Here is a 25,157-nt window from a genome sequence, read left to right on the forward strand (position 1 = left end):
AATAGAGCAAAGAAGAAACTGCTATATAATTTAGATATTACTTCAACAGCCTTTTAATTTGAGGAGAAAGCTCAGTCATTGTTTTTTTTACAGAAATTCAAGGGTCTACCTATTCTGGCCTCCAGTATATTTGCTAGAGTGTATTTCTGTTTGGGGGGGGGGGTGGGCGGAAGCTGGGTTGTGGGTGATGATGAGTTTGCAGGAGGAAGGTCACACTTTGCTGCTCCCCAGATACACGTCCTGGTTACTACTATGTCTGGTACCCCGGCTGATGATAGGTGATGAGATGGATCTGGGATTAAAAGAAAGGATGATCTTAGAGTTCAAGGCTGAGTTGAAAATTGGGCTTCTTCCTTGACCTAGGGCAGGATTAGAAATTGGCAGTAAAGCTACATGATCTGTGTTGAGTGGTCCTTACATATCTGGAAAAGCCAGAGCTACCCTCCAATGTCAGGTAGTACACAGTATGCTAACATAGAAGGAATCTTGGCTCAGAAAGGAGCTGGGTGTTTCCCCAGGATAGTTCCTCTGAGGCATTTTTGTAAGAAAAGTATTGCTGGCATCCACTGAGACTGTAACTTACCATGGCAGCCCTGTGACTCTAGGCAGTAGGGCTTCCTAGGATATAGTTTACATAGTGGGAAAACCAGCTGCTGTGGAGTCTGACAGATCTGACTGTGGTATGTGGTTCTCCTGGTATATTTTAAGCATTCAATGGCTGTTATGAATATGATGGTAGCTATTCTAATGATAGAATGTAGTCCTGGGTGAAGAGAGGCAAGATACTCTTCACCCAGGTATGGCTTACCAAGGAACCTCACCTGTAGAATCTGATGCTTATTTGTAAACTGGAGTTTCTGAGAAAATACTAAACCCAGCAGGCACTTGAGGACAACATGGTGCAGACCCCTTCCAAAGCCTCTTAAGTATAACAAAATTACAAACTTGTGTCACAACCTTCTCCTGCTGCATTATTTTTCAAAGTCTGCTCCTCCCTCCCTCCTCTACTTCCTCCACCTGCCTGCCTCCCTCTCTTCCCCACCCCCCACAAATGTACTTTCCACATGTAAAAGCTTAAGCCACTGTGCATTGTAGATGAACAGAGTGAAATAAAACAAAAATGTACCTGTCTTCAAGGTACAATAATTCCACACCCTAAGAAAATATGTATTATAAAAATGATATATGAACTCCCAAGTAGAGAAAAATATGTTTTCTATGAAAAGATTAGAAGATATTCCTATCTCAGGCCATCACAGGATATATATCAGTAGACCACTATTGTCTCAGATCTTTTTATTCCTTTCCTCTTTGTATACCTCGAATAGAAATATCTCTTATTCCCAGTGATCAATGGCTTACACACAGGAAACGCAAGCAGTCTTTTGACTCTGTTCTTGGACAAGGTTTGAGGAGTCACTACTAAGTATACTCAGATCTTAAGGCTGCCTCCAGGGCATTCTGATAAGCACATCTCTTTCACTTGAAGATGGGGTCACTAACACGTAATTCCTATACTTATTTTTAGCTTACCAACTTTTCCGTTCAACAGCCTTGGACCAGCTTTAGGTTTCTCCCTAAATTTTCAAAAAGATTTTAGGAAGTCTTGTAACCCTGAAAATCCATGAACGAAGACGGGTTGTTGCAGTTAATCAGAAGTACGCTTAGGGATTTTTCTCTTACTTTTCCTCTCTGAACATTCATTGGAGATTGTGACCTAAGTCATACCTTTGTGGTTTACTCTAATGTTGTTTATTAAATATAATTGCATAATTGCCATATGCTGTACAGATGAGCATATGAGCATACAGGTGTTTTAAGGGAGAAGAGTTAAAGAATTGAGAAGCTCTGAGAGTTTAAATGAGTTCAGAGCACAAAAGTCAATGTAGTTTTATAAGTTTGCTTTAGCTTCTGAATAAAGCCCCTGGACACTTCATTATGACACTCTAGGAAGAAACAAATATTGAAGCTCGAGTCAACCCAAAGCAAAAGCAAAAGGGAACTAATGTACCCCTGGCACCCTCTTTCCATGAGTCAAGATTTCAGCCTCCCCAGGGTCATACCCCAGTGTGGTCTCCCACCTTGGCCACTGCGCCCCCCATTCTCTGGACCGGAATTACTTTCCAGGCTCTGAGACCCTTTCTATCTGCCCTCCCTTTCTTTTGGGATCTTACCGAACTTTAGTGAACTGTTCAAGTGTCGGTGGGTTACTATACGTTTCTCTCTGCTCCACACAATAATTTTGAGAAGTGCATAATTTTTCTTATATATATAATATAGTATAATATATATGTACTATATACATAATACATATGTACAATGCACTATATATGCTTTTGTATGGCTTGTTTTTTCACATATGCTTGTTACTATCATCTTTGGGTATATAAAATGGGATTGCTAAGTAATTTTTTTATAACTAACATTAGAGTCTATACATTTCCATATTTTCCCATATATTTGCAATGCTTTAATATTTAGCATTTATAATATTCACATTTGACTGAATGTTTCATTTTATAATCTACTGAGAATTCACTTTGTTTCTAGTTTTTTGATAATGGAAATGTAGCAAAGATTTAAATTTGAGCCTCAGTTGAAATTTAGATAGATCTAGTCATGTCTTGCTAACTGATATCCCATGCCCAACAGAAGCCTGTCTGGATGGGGACCTGGAAAAGAGGGACAGCGTGATGATTTTAGCATAGCAACAATACACCAGGATCAGAAAGGAATACTGATTTTCAGTTCAGCATGGCGGCTACCACTCAAAATCCATACGCAGTTCAGCCACATGGACTCATTTCTATATATGGGAGGTAAAGGGCTGTAAGTAGAAACTAACATAATTTTTTAAAAATTCAATTTATCAGTATTGAATTGAGTACTATTGAGGTCATAAAGCAAAATTGCTTCGGGATACTCTTCATTTTGCCACCATCATTGGCCGAGCTTAAGCAATGGAAGAGCCACAGATTTCTTAGGTGGAGTGTTTCATAAGAGCAGTAGTGGTAACAGCTGATGGGAGAGGCAGTGCCTGGGGGGAGACACAAAGCAAGAATGATGCTCACCAGGAGACTTGTTTGTGGGCATATGGGAGACACTTCCGGGGACTCCTAGGAATACCTGGGGGGAGACCATTTGCCAGAAGGTGAGAAAAAGACCCAAGAACTTCAAGTTCTTACTAACAGTGTGACCCCATCTGTTCTTGTGATCTAATGATAACTGGGGAATCTAGTTGTATAATCAACACTTCTAAAACATCTTCGAATTTATAGATTTTTTTTCCTCCCTAAACTTACTTCCTCAGGACAATATCCCAGAAGTGAGAAGGATTTGTAAATACTGGGTAATATTTATATCTCTTTTGAAATTACATTTTATTTCTAATGGGGTTTTCAAGAGACAGTTCCTTTAGGTGACTAGTGGGAAATATATTTGGGGACAAATGAGACTTCTGAAATCCCTAATACTCCAGGCTATTTTAATCTTCATATTCTTCATTCTCAGAGGGCCGGCACTAATTAAAGTCTCCCCTTAGTAACTTTAATTGATCAAAGAAAGAAATACTGCTTCCAAATAGATGTAATTGGATATGCTGTAATTATACCAACCCATTTGACATGATTACACCTAATCTAGTTTCAGAGTCATTACACATATAGATTTGTTTAAAAGGTAAAGGAAGATTTCCTGGTATATTTGGCTTATGGTCAGCGTCATCCCTGGGCTATTCCAGAAACTTTCCTGCCTCTGGGTCAGTCCTGACTTGTACAGTTTTTTGTTTTTTGTTTTTTTTCCTTATCTAATAATCTACTCCCTTAAGATCTGAAAGGTAAACAATTCCTTTCTTGCAACTGGGCAATGAGATTGAATAGAATATGTTCACCTGGAGAAATGATTTTTGGCACCAGAAGCAAAACTCTACGAATAACACACAGAGCTTTTCACCCAGATGCACTTTAAAAAAACAGTAAGTAATGAAAATATTTATATTTTCTTTCATATTTAGTGTTCTTTTAAAAAACAGTATACATCATTTGTACTTTTACTTCCACAGTGAGAAGCAGTTATGATTTCTTGCCTGTAGTAAAAGGACTCCTTTTCACTGAAACCGTAATTAATATTCCATAACAATTTGTAAACAGAATGAAAGTCCAAGAACCACAGTCTTAAGGTGTCCATGATCTAGCCACAGTTATCTTTAAAACTTACTCACTTTCTTCCTTCATATCAAATTATTCCCTTTGTCACAAATACATTTTGGATCATAGATGTCAAGACAAGAGTCTATATGGGATCAAGACTAAGGCCATGTCAAAATAAAAGTGGGAGAGTCTGGATTTTCTAAGAATGAGAACACAAGTTCTTGTCACCATATTAACTACATTCAATTCAATAAGTCAGCGAAGATCTGGACAAAACCAAGGAACAAGGAACCATTTGATATCTTTATTGGTGCTTGTCCTCTTGCCCACTTTCCCACTCTCCCAGTTCCCCACAGGGTTTGTAAACTACCTGTGTCTGTCATGGAGGTGCCCCATTTGGATCTCACTTCAAGAAAACCTGCTGCACAGTGTATAGCTGATTGACAGCTTCTAGTTTACACATTTTTGGATCTACCACATAGTTCACTCCACGCTTTGCTTTTGTAGGGCTGCTCCCAGCCAGGAGCTGAAGACAATAGGGATATTAGGACCAGACCATTCCTGCCTGAAGTGGATTCCTCCAATGGTAGCAATGGTCCAGGGTTTCCTACTCCTACAAATATTCCCAGCCAATAGCTGTACATAGTGGGGTTACTAGAACAAGGTCATTTCTGCCTGAGGTGGGATTTTTTAATAGCAAACTTTGGGAATTCCCCATCAGCGTGACCAGAACTTTTTAAAAACTGTATTGTGATTTGAGGTTCTTCCTACCCAATTTGTCCTTCCTCCCTCCTTTCATAGGTATCAGACTCACATTGAAATCAGAAGACACTCTTTGAACACTCTTGCTCCCTCTCCATTTATATTTCATAAGTGTTGTTATAGGTTGAATTGTGTCCCCTCAAAAGATATGTTGGAGTTCTAACTCCTGGTACCTGTAAATATGATCTTATTTTGAAATTGGGTCTTTGAAGATATAATCAAGTTAGGATGAGGTCATTAGGGTGGGTCCTTAATCCAATAAGACTGCTGTCCTTATAAGAAGAGGGAAATTTGGAAGACAAAGAGGGAAGAAAGTCACATAAAGACAGAAGCAGGGATTGGAGTTATGATACCACAAGCTAAGGAAAGACTGGGGCTACCCGAAGCAGGAAGAGATGAGGAAGGATTCTCCCCTGAAGGCCTTGGAGGAAGCATGGCCTTACCAATGCCTTGATTTCAGACTTCTAGCCTTCAGAACTGTGAGACAATGAATATGTTGTTTTAAGCCACCCAGTTTGTGATACTTCATTATGAGAGTCCTAGGAAACTAACACAAGTATTTCCCCCCAAATAAATGTCTTGCATATCTAGCACTACTTGGGGGCTATATCTGATTCCTGGGGTTCCCTAATTGTGACACATATATTGTTAGGGGATAGAAACAATCTGACATGATGACCCATGGAAGTGGGGGGAGAGGTAAGGGGGAGAAGTGAAAAGACTCCAAAGATTTTCACTTCTCCTTAATGTCAAAACTTGTTCTTCCATGAGGTCTTCTGTGAACCTTGAGGTGAATGAGATCTTACCTCCACCCAATCTAGCCAGTGTCTTTATAACTCTGGAGGCATACACCATTTTATATCTTGAATTTTTTTGTACATATCTTAATGAAATTCCAATTCAAAACTTATACGTATTATTTCAAAAGTGATATGTGCTTATGTGAATCAGTAGATCTGATTCTTTAAAATATTTGCTGTAGAATTTAATGTGTGACATCCAGCAAAAGCTAGTTTTATCTGTTTTCAAATAAATGAGAATGGCATTAATATGGGGTTCTGAGATTCTGGGATGATGAGTTGTGAGATCTTGGAACAATCTGTTTTAATTTGTGGTATGATGTAGTGCATTAGATACATTAGGATATGGAGTGATAAATTTATAGATTCTTTAAAATGAACCATAAGGAATACATAAAATTAATGTTTCTCCCTTATCCAGTCCAGTTACGACTTGTGGTTTTTTATTGAGCTATCTACATTCTCTCACGTCATTTCTTAATTATTTCAAGCAAAAATCTTTAAAATGACTGGTGAGGAACACTGGACTGTGCCCATGAAATAGAGGACAATTCTTTGGCAATTAGGGACATTTGCGTTGTCATCATTAGTATGCTTTGCAAGTGAGCAAATTCACCCAAACAAAAATTAGGCTAATCATTCTTGATTTTCTTCTCTCAAAAGTCATTGTCACATATTCACCTGTAACATATACTACTATTTGGATCTACAATAGATTTGTCAGCGTTTTCACTTAAGACGCATACTAATGTCATCCAACTCTCACAGGGCAATTGATACCCATTTCTTGTTAGAAATATTGTTCATATGAAAAATATTTTCTGCTAATAAAGTATTTGTATATATTACCATATACCATATAGACATATTATATACCACATATATATAAGCATGTAATAAAGGCATATTTATGTAATGTAATAAAAGCATACTTAATTGTGCATCAAGATGGAATGTACTTCACGTATGGAGAACCAGTATAACCTATATCTCTAATAACCAGTTTTTCTATTTTTTTCAAGATTTACATTTTTAAGTATGCAGAATGGATTATGAATTATCTGAGAAATAATGATCTATCCAAAAATTATGTTATTACCTCACATTGTCAAACAGCTTGAATTCCTATGCAAAACCAAAAATGATTTTCTTAAAAATAGAATGAGCTTCAGCTGGTTTAATCAAAAGTATCAGTACCTAACAGATCTGTGCATATGTGAACCTTCTACTTTCATTGTGAAGATTCATGTACTTACAAAGTCTCAACAACTCTTCAAAAGAACACTCCCATAGGCCATAATCATCACTTATCCTTCCTGAAACAGTTATTCTGTGTTGAAGCTGGGGAAATCCTTTGGTACAGAGTGTTGTTTAAACAACAAAAGTGCCTCCAACCATACGTAGAATGAGCATTACAAGTGTATGTGAGGAAAAGGATTGTTTTTGTATTGTGTAATTTTTTTCAGTAATATCAATTAACTTCTCTCTAAAAATGTGCGAGACATATTTGCAAAATTAGAAATGAAAAAGCAAAGATGACACTTTGTCAAATTACCATTTTATGTACATAATTTATACATGCAAATATATATATATATCTTTTTTTTTTTTGGTCCACATTCCTGTGAGTGAAAATAAAAAGTATAATATAGCATGCCCTCAATTATGTTCAATTCTACAGAATTATTAACCATGTTAGTAGGTATTATGGTCAAAGAGACTTCTGTGGTCAAATAAATTAAGAAAATGATGGATCAAACCATTTGATGAGGTGGTGGTTCAAAATAAGTCCATGAATTCTTTGATGCTCCCTTCAAAGTGCTCCCTAATTCCCTTTTCTTAGCATGTTAGCTTGACTTAGTGATTCACTTCTAACCTATAGAATAAAAATGGAAGTGACCATGTATGATTTCAAAAACTAGGTCATAAAAAGTACTGTGGCTTCCTGCTTGCTCTCTCTTTTTCATTCTGTGGGGAAAACTGCCATGTCAGGAGGACACTCAGAAGTGCTGTGGAGAGGTATACATGGTAAAGAACTGAGACCTTCTGCCAACAGCCATTTGAGTGAGTCATCTTTGACATAGATCTCCCTGCCCCAGTCAAGCCTTCATATGACTGCAGCCCTGGCCAACAGCTTGACTGCAACCTCACAAAAGACCCTGAGCCAGACCACCCAGCTAAGTCACTCCAGGACTCCTGATCTTTTAAAACTTTGTGAGATAATAAACGTCTGTTTTATGTAGCTACATTTGGAGGTAATTAACTAATACTGATTTGTTACTACAGGATTTCCCAAAGCCTTTAGCTTGCTGATGTTAGTTGTGGATCTGTAAGGAATAGGATATACTATACAGTGTATCCCCAATTTTTTGACCACAAAATATTCTTTTTTTCCCTGAAAATCCTGAAGGGTAGTGTTTCGCTAAATATTTTGGGGAAGGTTGACATAGAGCCTTGATTCTTCACAGTCACATTAACAAGAGATCAGATCCACCTAATTAGGTAACATTTTCAGAGCAGTCAATGAAGAGAAATTTGGAAAAGCCCAGATGCACTTGGCTAAGTAGGGCACAGAAGTCAAAGCATTCCAAATCTCTGCTCTTTGGTGCATTTCCTGTGCAGAGGGCATTGCAACACTTAATTGGCAGAAGTTTATCAGGATCTGATTAAATAGATATCTTTCTGCTAAGAGCCATTGCCAAAATAATTCAGAAAAATTAGAGTCCCTTGTTGTAATGTTGGTCATGTTCCATAGCTGATCATAAGAAATTAGCAAACTGCAAATGTTAAACCTTTAAAATTCAGCTCTGCCATGGGGAGAGCATTCACACATGAGTAGGAAATGCATTTTTTAATTCCTACACTGAAACTCAAAGATCCTTGTTTTGCTGAAGGAAATTGCTACTGGGATTCAGATGAGAGTAAGACCTTTACAAGGGAGTCTACACCACTGCAGTGGACTTCGTTAGACAACATGTGGAGGAAAGATTCAAAGAGGATTTACATGACTCTCAGGGGAAAAGGGTTTTGAGAAAGGCTTAGTCACAGGCTACTAACCTCCAAAATGCAGACCTAGCTTATGCAGGCTTTGGCAAGCACAGCAGATGGAACTGCTTACCACTTATCTGACCACTTCCCTTGGTTATATTGGCTGCCCATGGATGGGCAATGTGAGAATTTCAGACCACGATGTCAAAATGGTCTTAATTCCGCCTAATCTAAACCTAATCAAGGGAACTTTCTGTTTAGCACTTGAGTCAAGTAGAATCAGAAGGAATTGCAGGCAACTTGGCTAGCCCCCTTCATTCATTGGTTTGAACAAATTTTCAGTCTGAACCAGTTCTCTAACAACATTCCTTAGTTTGTATCTCAACTGCATATATTTAATTAGCTGTCTACCTATTTCTTTTGCTAGAGTATTTCTTTTCCTCTTGGTTGATGTTACTAAACTCCTTACTATAACATATACAACTGTGTAGTTCAGTGATTCTCAATTAGGAGTAATTTTGCCTCCAAGGGGACACCCTGTAACTGGGTAGGAACCTATGGGACCTTTCCAGGACAGACCACCCGCCCCCCCCCCCAAGTCTTCCACCTGCCTCTTGTCTGTAGAAAAATTTTAGCCTCCTAGGCCTTCTCTGAGTTCCAAAGAACAATTTTAATGAGAAATGAGAAAATGAAGAAACAAAGGAAAACAGTCAAGCAAGACAAAATAATAGTAGTTTAGCCATTAAACAAAGTCAAGGACTTTTAGTTCCTTCTCAGGGGCTATAGATAATATTCTCAGCCATATCCTTGAGCTATTTTGCAGACACTGAAACACCCAGCAGGTGGAAGAAGTTAACTGCATGCTGACCACAAGCAAGTAGACCCCAGAATGGTTGGAACCAGAAGGTTGATAATGTTGACTCCGATTACCTCACCACTAACCAATCAGAAGAATGTCCACTAGCTGATCATGTACCTGTAACCCTCTACCTCACCCTGTCTTTAAAAACCTTTCCCTGAAAGCCATCGGAGAGTTCAGGTCTTTTGAGCATTTGCCCCCCCGTACTCCTTGCTTGGCCTTGTAATAAAGGCTGCACTTTCCTTCACCACAACCCAGAGAGTGGACCCAAGTTTGGTTTGGTAACAATATGGCAATGTTCAAGGACATTTTTGGTTGTCACAATTTTGGGGATACTACCGGTATCTCGTGGGCAGAGGCCACTGATGCTGCCAAACATCCTACAATGTACAGAATAGCTCCCACAACAAAGAAGCATTCAGCCACAGACTGGGAAAGAATATTCACAAAACATTTATCTGATAAAAGACTGGTAGCCAAGATACAGAAAGAATTCCTGTAACTCAATAACAAACAATCTACTCTAAAAAATGGGCAAGACATCTGAACAGACACTTCTCAAAGAGAAATATATATATAGCCAACAGACACATGAAAAATGTCATTAGTCACTAGGGAAATCTAAATTAAAACCACATTAAGATACTACTACACCCTCACCAGAATGGCTAAATTAAAGACTGACAATACCAAGTGCCGACAAACACATGGAACAACCAGAACTCCCAAATTTACCTACACTGTTGCAGGGACTGTTAAACGCTACACCATTCTGTAAAAATGTCTGCTAGTTCCTTAAAAGCCAAATATATACCCTTCTGTGATCCAGAAATTCCAATCCTAGGTATTCACCCAAGGTGAAATAAAAACCTATTTTCACACAAAAACCTGTATGCAAAAGTTTAAATTGGCTTTATTCATAACCGCCTCAAATTGGAAACAACTCAAATGTCCTTCAACTGGTGAATGGACCAAACAAACTGGTATATTCACAAAATGGACTACTACTCAGTCACAAAAGAAATGATCTACTACGGTATGCAACAACATGACTGAATCTCAAAAACATGCTGAGTGGAAGAAGTCACACATGATTCCATTTGTATGAAGATCTAAAAGAGATAACTAATGTACGGTAGGAAAAAAATCAAAACAGTGTGTTGCCTCTGGGGATAGGGGTGAGGTGGGGATTTACAGGGGTATTCATTAGTCAAAACTCAACAGATAGTATCCTTAAGATTTGTGTACTTCATTATATATAAATTGTACCTCAAAAGAAAAAAAAGATACAGAAATATTGAACTCTTAGGGGGAAGTATACTTGAAAAGCATCAAAAAGTAAGATGGATGAGAGATGAATAGATAGATATTTGTTCAAGGAAGTATAATAAAATGTTTACTGTATAATCTAGTTGATGGTTATAAGACAGTTCACTGTAAAATTCCTTCAACATTTCTTTATGTTTGAAATTTTTTAAACATAATAATAATAAATATATTAACTAAATAATAAAATATTGGAAAACATTAAAAAAAAAAAGCATTCAGTCTAAAATATCAATAGCACGGAAGTTGAGAAACTCTGATCAATTTGAAGCCATATTGTTTTATTTTTCTAAGTTGTTGTGGTATTTAGCTGTTAATCTCTCTCCCTCAATCACAGTTAATATGTGGTTGAACTTCACTAATTTAGCTATTTTATGACTGGCTTACCCAGCTTGCTTCACTTTTCAAACTCTGTTGAAGCTAAAAGAAAAACTTTAAATCTCTCCAGCCTATACCACAGCTATATCACTTCAACACATCTATAATTCTGTGTGTCTTATGTTGCCATTTTATAACTATCCTTTTCAGAATCCTGAAAAAATATTCCAAATGGGATGCAGAAAAGTGATCAAACATGAAGGTGAACCTGGCTCTAGGGAAAAGTTCACTATTAATTATAAACTATTAATAAGGAAGATTTTTAAAATTCCTACATGAATTGTAAATATATTCATTGCTTTTTCCTGACCACACCTCCACAGAGGATTATCTCATGACCAGCCTCCATGTGGGCTATGTCAAACTTGGCTGACTTCATTGTTCTCAAAGAAATTCTATACCTTCATCTGCATATTCAGTCTATAAAGTTTATCAATCCATACTCAATTTACAATGACACATGCCAGTACTTTGGTCAGATTATCAGAGAATAACACCATGAAATTTTTGCTATCCAATGCTTATTAAAAACTGTGCTGAAATAAATAAAAATTTGGGAAACCATTTCTACCTAGTCTTCTACATTAGCTTCTCAAAGTGTGCATTCTGAACAATGAGCATACATATGAAAGTGCAATTTTCTGGGCTTCACTTTAGACCTACTTTACAAGCTTCGCTAGTGATGGGCCTCAGAAAATTGCCCTTTAATCCAACTTTCTGGTTATTATTAGAGACACTGAAATTTGTAAAACACTGCTATGGAAATTCAAAATATTACCAAGACAGGTATCAGAAAGATGTGCACTTGAATCATATAATTTTGACTCATGGAGAAGAAATGCTTTCACTAAACTAAAATTGGTGATATTCCATTATCTTATTATCTAGAACCAATATGAAAACAGTCCTAGAATCCCCTGCAACTTTTTTGGTTTGACTATTGTGTTCTGTTTCTCCTGCATCTCTCTCTGTTACCTATGTGAAGGCCCATATAAAATGTCTATTTTTAGAACTCAGCACTGGAAAGACTTTGTTCTCATGAGATGTGGATACACTTTCTCATCATGGACAATGGGAAACAAGTCATTGACTTACTGATAAATGTTTCACTTTTCAATGTGGCTGCCTAGAAAATAGAAGTGGAATAAGTGCTCAGAGTTATCGTGTCTGTACTAAAAAATTTATTTCTCCCCATCCTGCCCTTACCTTCTACTCCAATATATAACTTCTATAGTTGTCTTCAAAAAAGAACCTGAGGCAAGGATTTGGGTGCATGTGATATTTGGAGACTTGCACTCAGGAGAAAGGGAGTGAGGAAAATGGGAGAGAATGGAGGAAGGTGCTAAGCAAGGATGTGGTCTCAGCTGGAATCTGGCCTCAGCCTGCCTCCACAGAGAGCTCTGGAGTGTAAGTTGCAGCAGAGTTAAGTGCCACCTAAGGCTAAGACGTCTGTGTTTTGTTTTCCCCATGTCAATTACTGGCTGTGGGTCACCCATATTGGGGAAGGGCTGGAGCTGCATAAGGTTGAGGTGTCTTCTAATCTGCATAGGGTTGCTTTCTAGAGAAGCTAGAACTGGATCATCCAACACTCAGAGCAGCTGGGGGTGGGGCCACTGGCCCACTAACACCAACGGTGTCCACTAGAGTTGTCATGTATGTTTTCGCTTCTGTTTTTCTATTTTAATGGACGATGTACTTATACTTCTCCTTTCCAAGAAGAGACGATGTCCTGGGAACATACGTTAAAATTAACAGAACCAAATGAAGTAGTGTAAGCAGGGCTAAAATAAAGTACACACACACAAATATATATATATATATATATATATATATATATATATATATATATATATATATATATATATATATATGCTTTGCTGATAAAAACTGTTTACCACAAAGAAAATGTACACAGTAATTACTAGAACACCAGCCCACAAGTAATGCTTGATTAACATTTAGGTTGAAAATGTTCTCAGATCTTCTTATTTAACTCATATGAGAGGATTGTTCTGACTTGCATTGAAATACACCTAACCTACGTAACATTTAAAACTGGGTTAATATTTAGAAGGGGAATTTTATTTAACAATATTGACTGTGGTGACATCAACTTCTCATTTTCAACGTGCAGACTTCTAACGTCAGTGATTCCCACATTCATTTCTCTTCCCAGGATCCCTGACCTGAACTCATTTGAGTATTCTTACTGCCCATGGAGGGTTTTCATTTCGGTGACCCATCAGGTGCCTTCAATTCAAAACCTTCTCCCCCTTCCTCCTAGCCCGCATCTACCCAGTGCCCTAGTGTGGTTCAGACCCAAATCTCTCTCTCAGGGACTTCCTGCCATACTCCTCATCTCATTCCCCTCAGCATCTATTCCACACTTTTGCCAGAGTGATTGTTGTAGAAGTATACATCTATTCACACCGCTCCCTATTTTAAGGTTTGAAATGACTTTCCTATGGCCAAATGCAAAATACTCCTAAAGGGATCACAGTTCTTTCTGAGGAGTCTGGCTCCAGGCCAAAATGCTATGTGTGATCTTTCAGCCCCCAGCATAGGCAATTTCATGGTTTTGTCTGGCAGTTATCGTCTTGGAAGCTGCCCTTCCCACAGCCAGAGCACTGTAATCTTCTGCAGAGAGTTGTAGTCAAACACTCAGATTCAGGCACCTCTATTCAGACGCCTCCTTATTGGGGCCTCAACTGAGGTACTTTTCTCCACTCTCTGACTCAGTAACTTTCCACTGCTAGCCCTTCTCCCTTCCCTTCTGCCTCAGCCTTCCAGGACCATAAACAGGCAAGAGCCTTTTTGTTCAGGGCTCTTCTGCACCGAGACATTCCCTCCATCTGTGCTGCATGTCCGTGTCCTGCCATCTCCTAGAAAGCAGACGTTTAATTGGCTTAGTATTTCTAGTGATTGGCACATTAAAAGCTCTTGAAAAATGTTGACTTGGTAAACCATGGACAGAGTAATATTTTCTTTGCACATACAAAGTAATCACTGAAGAGATTCATACACTTGGCTAATCTGTTTGCATATATCTAGACCTTGGCAATATTAAACTTTCTCAGTGCATGCATAAACTCTTAATTGTTGCACCTGAGAGACAAAATGGGTTAGATAGATACCCTAATAGTATCTTGATGCTATCTTTCCAACTCTAAAATACTTGGGTAATGATAAAATTTGAATCTGCACCAGACATTACCACTTACTAATGCTCATTTAGAATTTTTAATAAAACTCCGAAAACATACAGTCTAATATCAATAACATTTAAACAAAATAGGTAGTATGATAAAAATTGTCTACACAATACTCTTTCTTAATTGTATAGTGTAGAAACAGATACCATCTACGGAAGTCAGGCATCAATGGGATAAAAACTAATGTTTATGAGTTGATTTCAAAATTATACCATGTAAGTGACTAATACTCTCAGTTGGATACAGTTCAAGATGTACCCAATAATGGATTTCTTCCCAGACTGCTTATAAATTTAAGCATGAAAAAGCTGAATTTTATTTGGTAAGGATAATAAATGTGCATTTAGCTTTCTACTAATAAAAGGCACCCATTTCCTAGTATTAGCAAATAGGATTTACACTTAATTTCTAAACAAATTTTCAGGATTAAATTATAATTGAAAAGCTTTGATAATATCTACTGGAAGCCAAAATTTGAAAGTGAAAATAATGAAACCCTTGTTTAGAACAAGTAAGAGTGTATAATGACAAACTGCAAGTCATTGTGAAGAATTGGTTGTTGAAGTTGAAGAATTGGTTTTGATTTTTTTATATACAATGAGTAACTAGTACCAGCTTGTCAGTTAATAAGAGAAATATTTGTATCCCATTTACTACTAAGCCAGTAGAAGAGGACAGATAAATGTTTGCAGAGCTGAGAAAATGTGGGATATTTATACTTCAGATGGTTACAATACTTCAGATGGTTACAATAGTTAAGTCCCTGTTTTTATCTCCATTCATTTATTTATCATGTATTTTTTGAGCACCTACTATATGTACTTTGCTAGTATTTGGAAATAAAAGTACTTTAGTAAGCGAAAACAAATGAGTTAGATTCTAGTGGGAAAGATAGATAATAAAGAGGAATAGTGATGAATCTAATCATAAACAGGGAAATAAACAGGGTTTTATAGAGTGTATTATAAAGTTACCTGTATTGGAGTCAGGGAAAGCTTATCAGAGAAAGTGATACTTAAGCTGTGTTATGAAGAATGAGGAGGATTTTGTTAGGTGAAAAAAAGTTGAGGAGGAAAAAGAGAGCAAGCATTCCAGGCATAACTTCATGGAAAAAGACAAATCCACTGGGGCTGGGATACAGAGAGGTAGAGAGTGATACAATTTGAGCTCAGAGAGGATGGTATAAGGGAGGCCAAAAGAAGGCCCATTTGAAGGATTCTGGTCTTATTCCTAAAGAAATGAAAGACAATTAGTGGATTTAAACTGGACAGTAACACAATCAGATTTGCATATGAAAAAGACCACTCTTTCATCTGGAGCAGAGAATGAAACAAAAGCAGTAGAAGGGGGAGCTATGGCGGTGGCTTGGATAAAGGTTATGGCTGTGTATAAACTCAAGACACATTCAGGGTGCAAGGCAATATGTCTTGGTGATAGGTGGGTATGGGGTTGAAGGAGAGACGATGACATCAAAGATGACTTGCCCAACCAAATGGACGGTGACGCCATTTGCTGAAATAGGTGACACCTAAGGAGGCCCAGGTCTGGGGAAAGATAATGAGAGTCTTAGTTATGCTGAGGTGGTGCCTTTGAGAAATGGAGATATCCAACTGGAGTTAGCTAGATGAATATGAAGCTCAGAGAGAAATCCAATCTGAGAGGGCAAAAGTAAAAGAATAAAGACCAGGCAGTGAGTCTTTGGTGAATGTACAGAAGTACTTTGGAAAAGAATGACAGATAAAAAGAAAACAAGCATAACACAGTGAACATATTTTATAATACTAATCCTAGGAAAATAACAAATGGTTTTATGAATATTAGAAATAGTAAAAACTGGGGCTTACTGAACAAATGGTGTTGAGTCAAACAAAAGAGCAGAGTCAAAAGTCCTGGTTATTGGAACTAATCCCTGTCTTTTAGGAAGGGGTAGCTGAGATCTGGGAGGGGAAGTATCGTGTGTGAAACAAAAGCTGTATAATCCTTTGAGGTGGGTGGGATGAAGGAGGCCCGTGGAGTTATGAAGATTTCCCCTTATTAAGATAGCCACAGTAAGTTACTGCCAAAAGTTTCTACCAAAAGTAACCAGGTTACTCCATGCCATCTCAGAACCAACAGATGAACATGTGCAAGACCAGTAAGTTTCTCTGGAAAAGAACATTTAAGTAAAGTCATGCTGAAGCAAAAATCATATATTAATTTTAATGCAGTTATGAGTATTCAAATAGAGACATCTTTTACTTTACACAAAAGCAAATTTATACTCACACTTTGGTAAGGAATGCAAACCACAAATAAGTTATGATTTCACTAGAACAGCAAACATTTTTTTTTTAAAGGAAAACAAAAATAGTCCTTAGGCATAAACAGCTATCTCAAGTCTTCAGAATGTCTAAATATTTTTTTCTGGTGTTCCATGTAAAATTTCTCTTAGTCTGAACTTCTGGCCTTCAGAATCAGTGAATTCTACAGATTTTTTGATACAAAGTGAGGTGGGATTTAGTCCTCCTTTTATGTCATATGTTCCTTAGAATTTGAGAAAAAGACCAAGCCTTACACCCTTCTCTCATTTTTTTTGACGGCCAAGACAAATTATTCAATTCCTTCTTGGCTTTAGAAGTTTCACTTTTTCCTGTATTGCAAGAGTGAAATATTATTGAAAAAAAAGGCAGTGTGACATGAACTATGGTAGCAAAGTACATAGATTTATGTAAGAAATTAATAGAACTCCAAAACAGTCATTTTAAATGTACTAGTTGTAAGGTGGATAGAAAGCCTTGACTAGAACCCATGTCTAAGATTCCAGATCGGACAGTTCCTCATCCTTGCTGGGCTTGGTACTTTTTATTTTCCCAAATAGCCTTCAGGGCAAAACTACTCATTCTTAAACTGGTCCATTGAAAAAATAAACTCATAGACTATGTCAAACCTTTGTCAACATTCTCTCCACAAGAGGTAAACAAAATGAAACTTGAGAAAATAAAATTGATATAATACACGCACGTTTCCTTAGATTTTCCCCAATCTTAAGGATAACGCTGGGGGTCAGTTTTAGGATATTTACTGAGTATCAAGGTGCCTGGGAATGAATAAATAAATTTATGTAAGATACGGACAAGGTATGTAGTCCAAATATTTGGGGTACGAGGTTTAGAAGATTAGTTGGCAACTACCTTCTTTAGGCTTCAACACTGCCAGGATGTTTGACTTTTCCTGCAAAAAATATTCAGGTGCCCATGTTCGGCATTCCAATTACTTCAGTGTCAAGACAAGGTCTAACAATGATTTAAGATATTGATTGATATAACATAATTTAATAAATAGAAACCATCTTGAATTTATATGCTCTTTAAAATATCATATTTTAAAAGTGAAATTTCAGGATTTTACTTTTGATTAACAGCCACCAAGAAGAACATCTGCATGTATTTAACAAGGGTAGTAATACTGCATCAAAAATATTTCTTGAATACTGTGAACAAAGGAGCCACAAAAACTCAGCATGAAAAGTGAAGTTCTGGAGTTCTGCACAGCCAGAATCAGATCTAAGTCCTCAGCAGCAAGCAGGAGACTCAGAAAATGCCGACTTTAATTACAAACTTTATTTGTCAATACAATTCACAGTTTATACATGGTGCATTCCACCATATGAACTTTCAGAACAGTTATTGAGGAAATGGGTGTAGCTTTCCTTCTAAAAGAGCCTGACTTTCTAAAATTTTGGTTAGAATTTTTTAAGTTTATAAAAGTACCTTCAACAAGTTAACTGAATATTTACATTTCTAGCTTAAATTTAAATTTTGGAAAATAAGCATCTATTAAGTTTTTTTTTTTTAAGATCCTGGGTTTATTTTTTAAGACCCTAATCTGAATGCCACTTATTCAGATACACCCCTGACCCCCAAGAATAAAAGTAATGTTTTGCCATTATATTTAGGGAAATCATTTTCTTTCTGCATTTTACAAATTATATTTACAATGTACAGCAGATCTGTGTATGAAAATAAAAGAAAGAGTAGCAGTCTACTAGGTGCCTTTACTGAATTTCTTCTGAATCTTGAAAACATCCAAAGAGTTGCAAGATATAAAATTAAACTAAAGAGGATTAACAGCCTTTACTATCTTTAAAAAAAAAAAAAAACTCTCAAGATTTAAATTGTGCTATAACAGCTTTTTCTCTAATGTCAGAGATGAATTATGCCTGCAATCTGCATTTTTCCATGTGCAAAATCACAGTGGTCCCAGTTTCAACTCCGCTCTCACACCCAGCCGCAGCTCCAGAGGTACACCCACAGAAGGCTAGGACTGTGCCTAGCTCTGCCTCCTACATTTCCTCCCCTCATCTGGCGAAAGTCACCCAAGGAAAGAAAATCATATGAGCTTTTCATACATCAAAAAGCAAATAGATGCTGGCAGTACAATGTTTATTAGCAAATGCTTGTAACACATTGTTTTACTATCTTCTTTTCATCCAAATGGCAATTCACACCAACTGTGTAAATTCACCTTCAAGAATATCCATTTTCGTAGTTTTGTCAGATCATTTATGTATATATATGGATATATATATATATATATATATATATATGGCTTTTCTTCTTCCACCGTTAAAAGATGTATATATAGTTAGTCAAAAATGATAAATTTTAAATACTGCCAGGAAAAAAGGGACTGATTGAGAGCAGTCAATTTTACTGGCCTGGTAATAATTACACTGTATATATGTACCACTGGTACCTGAGTCAAATAAATACTCAGAGGGGCCGTCTTTGCACCTCATTTCTCTGCAGTGCCTTTAATGCTAGGGTTTCTGAGTGTTGCTTCAATGTCCATCTAATTTGGCATCTATTCCTTCTTCGGGCATCATCACTTCGGTCATTTTACACACTGTTTCCAGCAAGGTATGGTATTCAAACAGGAGTTGTGGGGTAAAGGACTGCGGAGTTGAGCCTAGGGGTGGGGCGGGGAAGGAGAAACCACACATTAGCTAGAGAGGTTCTGTTTCTTCGTAAGATAAGGCACTGACAGAAAATTTCTTAGGTAAAAGGCTGCAAAAGAATTTCTTGCCATTTACAAAAAGAAATGTTGTCATCCATAAATGGTCCATAATCTAGGCTCAGTTAGGTAGACCCTGAAAAGTTAAGGACTGATCCCTCAAAGCTACATTATCACCGGAAACACTTATAATTCATTCTGAGGCCTTTTGGCACACTTGGAAAAGAGAGAGGAAAACAGTCTGGGCACAAAAAGGCATCAGACATTGCTTGTTTTATTCCACTGGTCAAAGAAAGTGGACCATTCAACAAGAATCATCAAAAAGATAGTGCTGGCTCAGAATTCAAATTCTCTTGATGGTAGATGACCATGATAGGTGTATCTATTTTTTTTTTTTTTTTCCTTTTTGGAGCTCATGCACAATTTAAAAAACGCTACCAACAACAGTCAAAAAGAGCATATAGAAGTCCTCACCTATGGCTATGCCTAGGGCTCTTCAAAGAGAGGGCTATTTAATGTTCTCAATAACAGCAATTTCCTCGCCTGCACAGTGTGGCGTCAATCCATTCAAATAGATACTTTCAGTTTTCAGTAAGGGAGGCAAGACATCCCTCTCGCTGGCGAGGTGGTTCACTGACAGGGTCCTCCTACAGGGAGTCAGCTCCTGGTTGTGGTTCCCAGCCAGTTCTGCGGAGAGCTTCCGCTTTATGGAGGTGGCACGCTGGAACTTGTCGTAAATCTCCACGCTCAGCCGCCTCCTGGTTTCCTTGAATTCGGCCGTGACATTGGCTGTCCACTCAGCAGCATGGGCTCTGAACTCTCCCACCTGGAACGTGCACGCAGAGAAAAGACAGAGAGACACCAACAGGACAGTCAATGTTTTGTGTGCTTTATCTTCTGATCACTGTATTTGGGGGTTCTAAAAAGAAGACCGTAGCCTTTTGTAACATGAGAGGTCTGAGAATTGAGGTACTTAGGCAAGTTGTGAGCAACAAGCTTCCATTTTATATAGATATGACTCTAAAAATGAATCTGTGAGCTTAAACTCTATTAACCAAATTATATTAGAGGTACTAGATGCCCTTGTTTTTGGAGACAAATCCTGTCATTGAAACTTCTGATCAAAAGGCAATCTCTAACTTTTTAAAGCTCTGTTTCTTTTTTAATCTGTAATTTAAAGAAGTATTTGAATGCAGAGAAGGCAATAAGACATAGGAGAAGCAGCAAGACAGAGTAAAACAGCCGGGAGTGTGAACCCAGGTGACCTGGTTGGTTCTCATAGCAGTGATGCTGTTTGCTCAGGATATAAACAGAGATTTTAGACAGCCGAAATGGTGTGTGCAAGAACTTTGACTCCAACCCCACACTGGTCATTTAGGAATCCTCTATTTACTAAATAAGCAATAAAATATTTTGTTTCTGATTCCAGGGAAAGCAAATAAACAAGGCCTGGCAAGTTCATTTTGAGGCCCATTTGGAGAATGATTAAGTCCAAGGAATAGTTTCTCAATGAATGTTTGTGGAATTAGTGAAGTTAACCTGTCTGAGCTGCCATTTCCTCAGCTGTGGAACAGGCATCTTCACAGCACACACCTAGCAGGATGGCTGGGTAATACACTTCAACTGCAAGAGCCTATCACTATATAGTTATCATTGTGGCCTTTGTTTGAGGTTGAATAAAAAGACATTGCCAAGTGCTAGGCATTTGCATAATGTTTTCTTCGACCTCTTTAAAATTATATCTGCACTTTAGTGACCTAAAATAGAATAATGACCCATCCCGCAGGAAACTTTATAATCTTTTTCTTAACCAACTAGAATTTAATAATCTAGGATATCTCGTAGAATAATCTCCTAACGTGGAACAACTCCCCCATTCCCTATTGCTAGCACTTCTGCTCTCGGATTAGGGAGCTCCACGGAACTCAATTTTTAAGTGACATGGGCTCCTTTTAACCTGGCAAGCAAATAACTACTGCTTTGTTTTGTTTTATTTTACCTCTGTCGCTTTTTGTTTTAAATTTTGATGTGCGAAATATAACTGATGGTTTCTACTATAGTCTGAACGTTGGTGTCTCCTGAAAATTCATATGTTGAAATACTAACTGCAAAGGTGATTATATTAGTAGGTGGGGCCTTAGGGAGGTGCTTAAGTCATGAAGTAAAGCCTCCATGAATGAGATCAGCACTCTTACAAAAGGGGTTCCAGAGAGATCCCTCACCCCTTCCACCATGTGAGGACACAGTAAGAAGGCTCTGTCTACAAACCAGGAAGAGAGTCCTCACTCTGTCATGCTGGCACTGTGATCTTGAATCTCTAGAACTGTGAGAAATAAATGCTGTTTATAAGATCCCCAGTGTGTGGTATTTTGTTACAGCAGCTTGATTGGACAAAGTCAGGTTCTAAATATTTATACTAAAAATCTGATTTATAAGAGAGCATAGGTATGTACATCTACTTCAACATGATGTATACATGCACTCGGATGGTCATGGATATAAATTTGTGTGAGTGTATGTGTGTGTATGGAAACTGTTCAAATATCCTTAGAAGGTGGCACATGGCAGACCAACTCTTCCTCATCCATCCATAATCACATACATGCACACATTTGATGATCTACTTTTATTTTATAAAGGTCTTTTATTTCCCACTTGTATTGACCTAGCAAGAAATAATTGCTTGTCTTCTGGTTTGGTTCTGAAAAAAGCAAACTGGAAAAATGAGAACTTTGTGGCATGCATAACTGGCAAGATCAAGCATTCCTTAATCACTGAGGCAACTTAAAGGGAACTTGCAGGGAAAGAAGTGCTAAATTTATAGTGATTCAGCCTGAAGATTCTTACTGTTCCCATAAGGGACTGTGTCTACTGTACTTAGCTCTAAAAGCAATTATTGAATTTTTAATTCTGCTTTGGGGGGACTCTCTGGTTAGAAAAGTATAGGCAGTATCAATCAGTGGTAAAAAATGCTAAATCACTCCAAATGCACTTATAAATAAACCCTCCAACTGTTGATATTCTTTTTCTATTTACCTAGCTGTCTTTTTGATTAGACTAAGCATTCTTGAGTTCGGAGTCTATACTACATTTATTGGTGTATATAAAACATCTAGTGTCTGGAATAGAGAAGGCACTGAGTAGAAACTTGATGAATTGCATTGAATTAATAAGTAAATACTATCAAGAAAGTTTCGAAATAATATTTTAACATAAACAGTTAAGAGATTCAGTTGTTTCTCTACCAGTTCCAATTTAATTTTAAAGACGGAAAATTGCAGCCTGGTTAAAGATGGTGCACAAACACAAAAAGAAAACCTGATTAATATGGTTTTGAACAATACAGTTAATCATTGTCCAACATGTTATTAAATTCTTCTAGTTTACAGTACAAACAGATAATCCTGAGCCGTGTTAAATTTGCTGTTTAAAGTAAAACAGTAGGAGATCTTCAAGATGGCAGAGGAGTAAGATGTGGAGATCATCTTCTTCCCCACAAGTACATCAGAAATATATCTACATGTGGAACAACTCCTACAGAACACCTACTGAACACTGGCACAAGACCTCAGACTTCCCAAAAGGCAAGAAACTCCCCATGTACCTCGGTAGGGCAAAAGAAAAAAGAAAAAACAGAGACAAAAGAATAGGGACAGGACCTGCACCAGTGGGAGGGAGCTGTAAAGGAGGAAAAGTTTCCACACACGAGGAAGCCCCTTCACTGGCGGAGACAGGGGGTGGTGGGGGGAGCTTCAGAGCCACAGAGGAGAGCACAGCAACAGGGGTGCAGAGGGCAAATTGGAGAGATTCCCACACAGAGAATTGGTGTTGACCACCACTCACCAGCCTGAGAGGCTTGTCTGCTCACCTGCCGGGACAGGTGGGGGCTGGGAGCTGAGGCTCGGGCTTCAGAGGTCAGATCCCAGGGAGAGGACTGGGGTTGGCTGCGTGAACACAGCCTGAAGGGGGCTAGTGCGCCACAGCTAGCCGGGAGGGAGTCCAGAAAAAGTATGGACATGCCTAAGAGGCAAGAGACCATTGTTTTGGGGTGTGCGAGGAGAGGGGATTCAGAGCGCTGCCTAAACGAGCTCCAGAGATGGGCACGAGCCGCAACTATCTGCGCAGACACCAGAGACGGGCACGAGATGCTAAGGCTGCTCCTGCAGCCACCAAGAAACCTGTGTGCAAGCACAGGTCACTATCCACACCTCCCCTCCCGGGAGCCTGTGCAGCCTGCCACTGCCAGGGTCCCATGATCCAGAGACGACTTCCCTGAGAGAACACACGGCGTGCCTCAGGCTGTTGCAACATCACGCCAGCCTCAGCTCCTGCAGGCTCACCCCGCATTCTGTACCCCTCCCTCCCCCTTGGCCTGAGTGAGCCAGAGCCCCCTAATCAGCTGTTACTTTAACCCCATCCTGTCTGAGTGAAGAACAGATGCTCTCACGCGACCTACATGCAGAGGCAGGTCCAAATCCAAAGCTGAACCCCGGTAGCTGTGCGAACAAAGAAGAGAAATGGAAATTTCTCCCAGCAGACTCAGGAGCAGAGGATTAAATCTCCACAATCAACTTGATGTACCCTGCATCACTGGAATACCTGAATAGACAACAAATTATCCCAAAATTGAGTCAGTGGACTTTGGGAGCACTGTAGACTTGGAGTTTGCTTTCTGTATCTAATTTGTTTTGGTTTTATGTTTATCTTAGTTTACTATTTAGAGTTTATTATCCTTGGTAGATTTGTTTATTGATTTGGTTGCTCTCTTCCTTTTATATATATAGATATATGTATATATTTTTCCCTTTTCTCTTTTTGTGAGTGTGTTTATGTATGCTTCTTTGTGTGATTTTGCCTGTATAGCTTTGCTTTTACCATTTGTCCTAGGATTCTGTCTGTCCGTTTTTGTTTTTGTTTTTTTTGTTTTTTAGTATACTTTTTAGCACTGGTTATCATTGGTGGACTTGTTTTTGGTTTGGTTGCTCTTTTCTTTCTTTTTTTTTATTACTTTTTAATTTTTTTAACTTTTAATAATTTTTTAATACCTTTTTAATGTTTTCTTTCATTTTTTCATTCATTTTTTCTCACTTTTCTTCTGAGCTGTGTGGCTGACAGGGTCTTGGTGCTCCAGCCAGGTGTCAGGCCTGTGCCACTGAGGTGGGAGAGACGAGTTCAGAACACTGGTCCACCAGAGACCTCCCAGCTCCACATAATATCAAACGGTGCAAGCTCTCCCAGATATCTCCATCTCACCATTAAGACCTAGCTCCACTCAACAATCAGCAAGCTACAGTGCTGGACACCCTATGCCAAACAACTAGCAAGACAGGAGGAACACAAACCCACCCATTAGCAGAGAGGCTGCTAAAATCATAATAAGGTCACAGGCACCCCAAAACACACCACCGGAGGCAGTCCTGCCCACCAGAAAGAAAAGATCCAGCCTCATCCACCAGAACACAGGCACCAGTCCCCTCCACCAGGAAGCCTACACAACCCACTAAACCAACCTTAGGCACTGAGGGCAGATACCAAAAAGAACGGGAACTACGAACCTGCAGCCTGCGAAAAGGAGACCCCAAACACAGTAAGTTAATCAAAATGAGAAGACAGAGAAAAACACAACAGATGAAGGAGCAAGGTAAAAAGCCATCAGACCAAAACAAATGAAGAGGAAATAGGCAGTCCACCT

At 38.4% G+C, this 25,157-nt stretch overlaps 1 protein-coding gene across 1 annotated transcript in view; it reads right to left on the bottom strand.

Moving 5' to 3' along the window:
• Positions 1-19,649: 19,649 nt before the first annotated feature.
• The window catches only part of KCNK2 (potassium two pore domain channel subfamily K member 2), a 159,094-nt gene continuing 153,586 nt past the window's right edge, over positions 19,650-25,157 (bottom strand). Inside the window, exon 7 of the mRNA XM_007175574.2 lies at positions 19,650-20,291. Within this exon, the coding sequence (XP_007175636.1) occupies positions 19,974-20,291 (318 nt within the window). The 3' untranslated portion in view covers positions 19,650-19,973. The remainder of the gene's footprint in view (positions 20,292-25,157) is intronic.

The sequence above is a fragment of the Balaenoptera acutorostrata genome, chromosome 1, assembly GCF_949987535.1.
Source record: "Balaenoptera acutorostrata chromosome 1, mBalAcu1.1, whole genome shotgun sequence".
Taxonomy (NCBI): Eukaryota; Metazoa; Chordata; class Mammalia; order Artiodactyla; family Balaenopteridae; genus Balaenoptera; species Balaenoptera acutorostrata.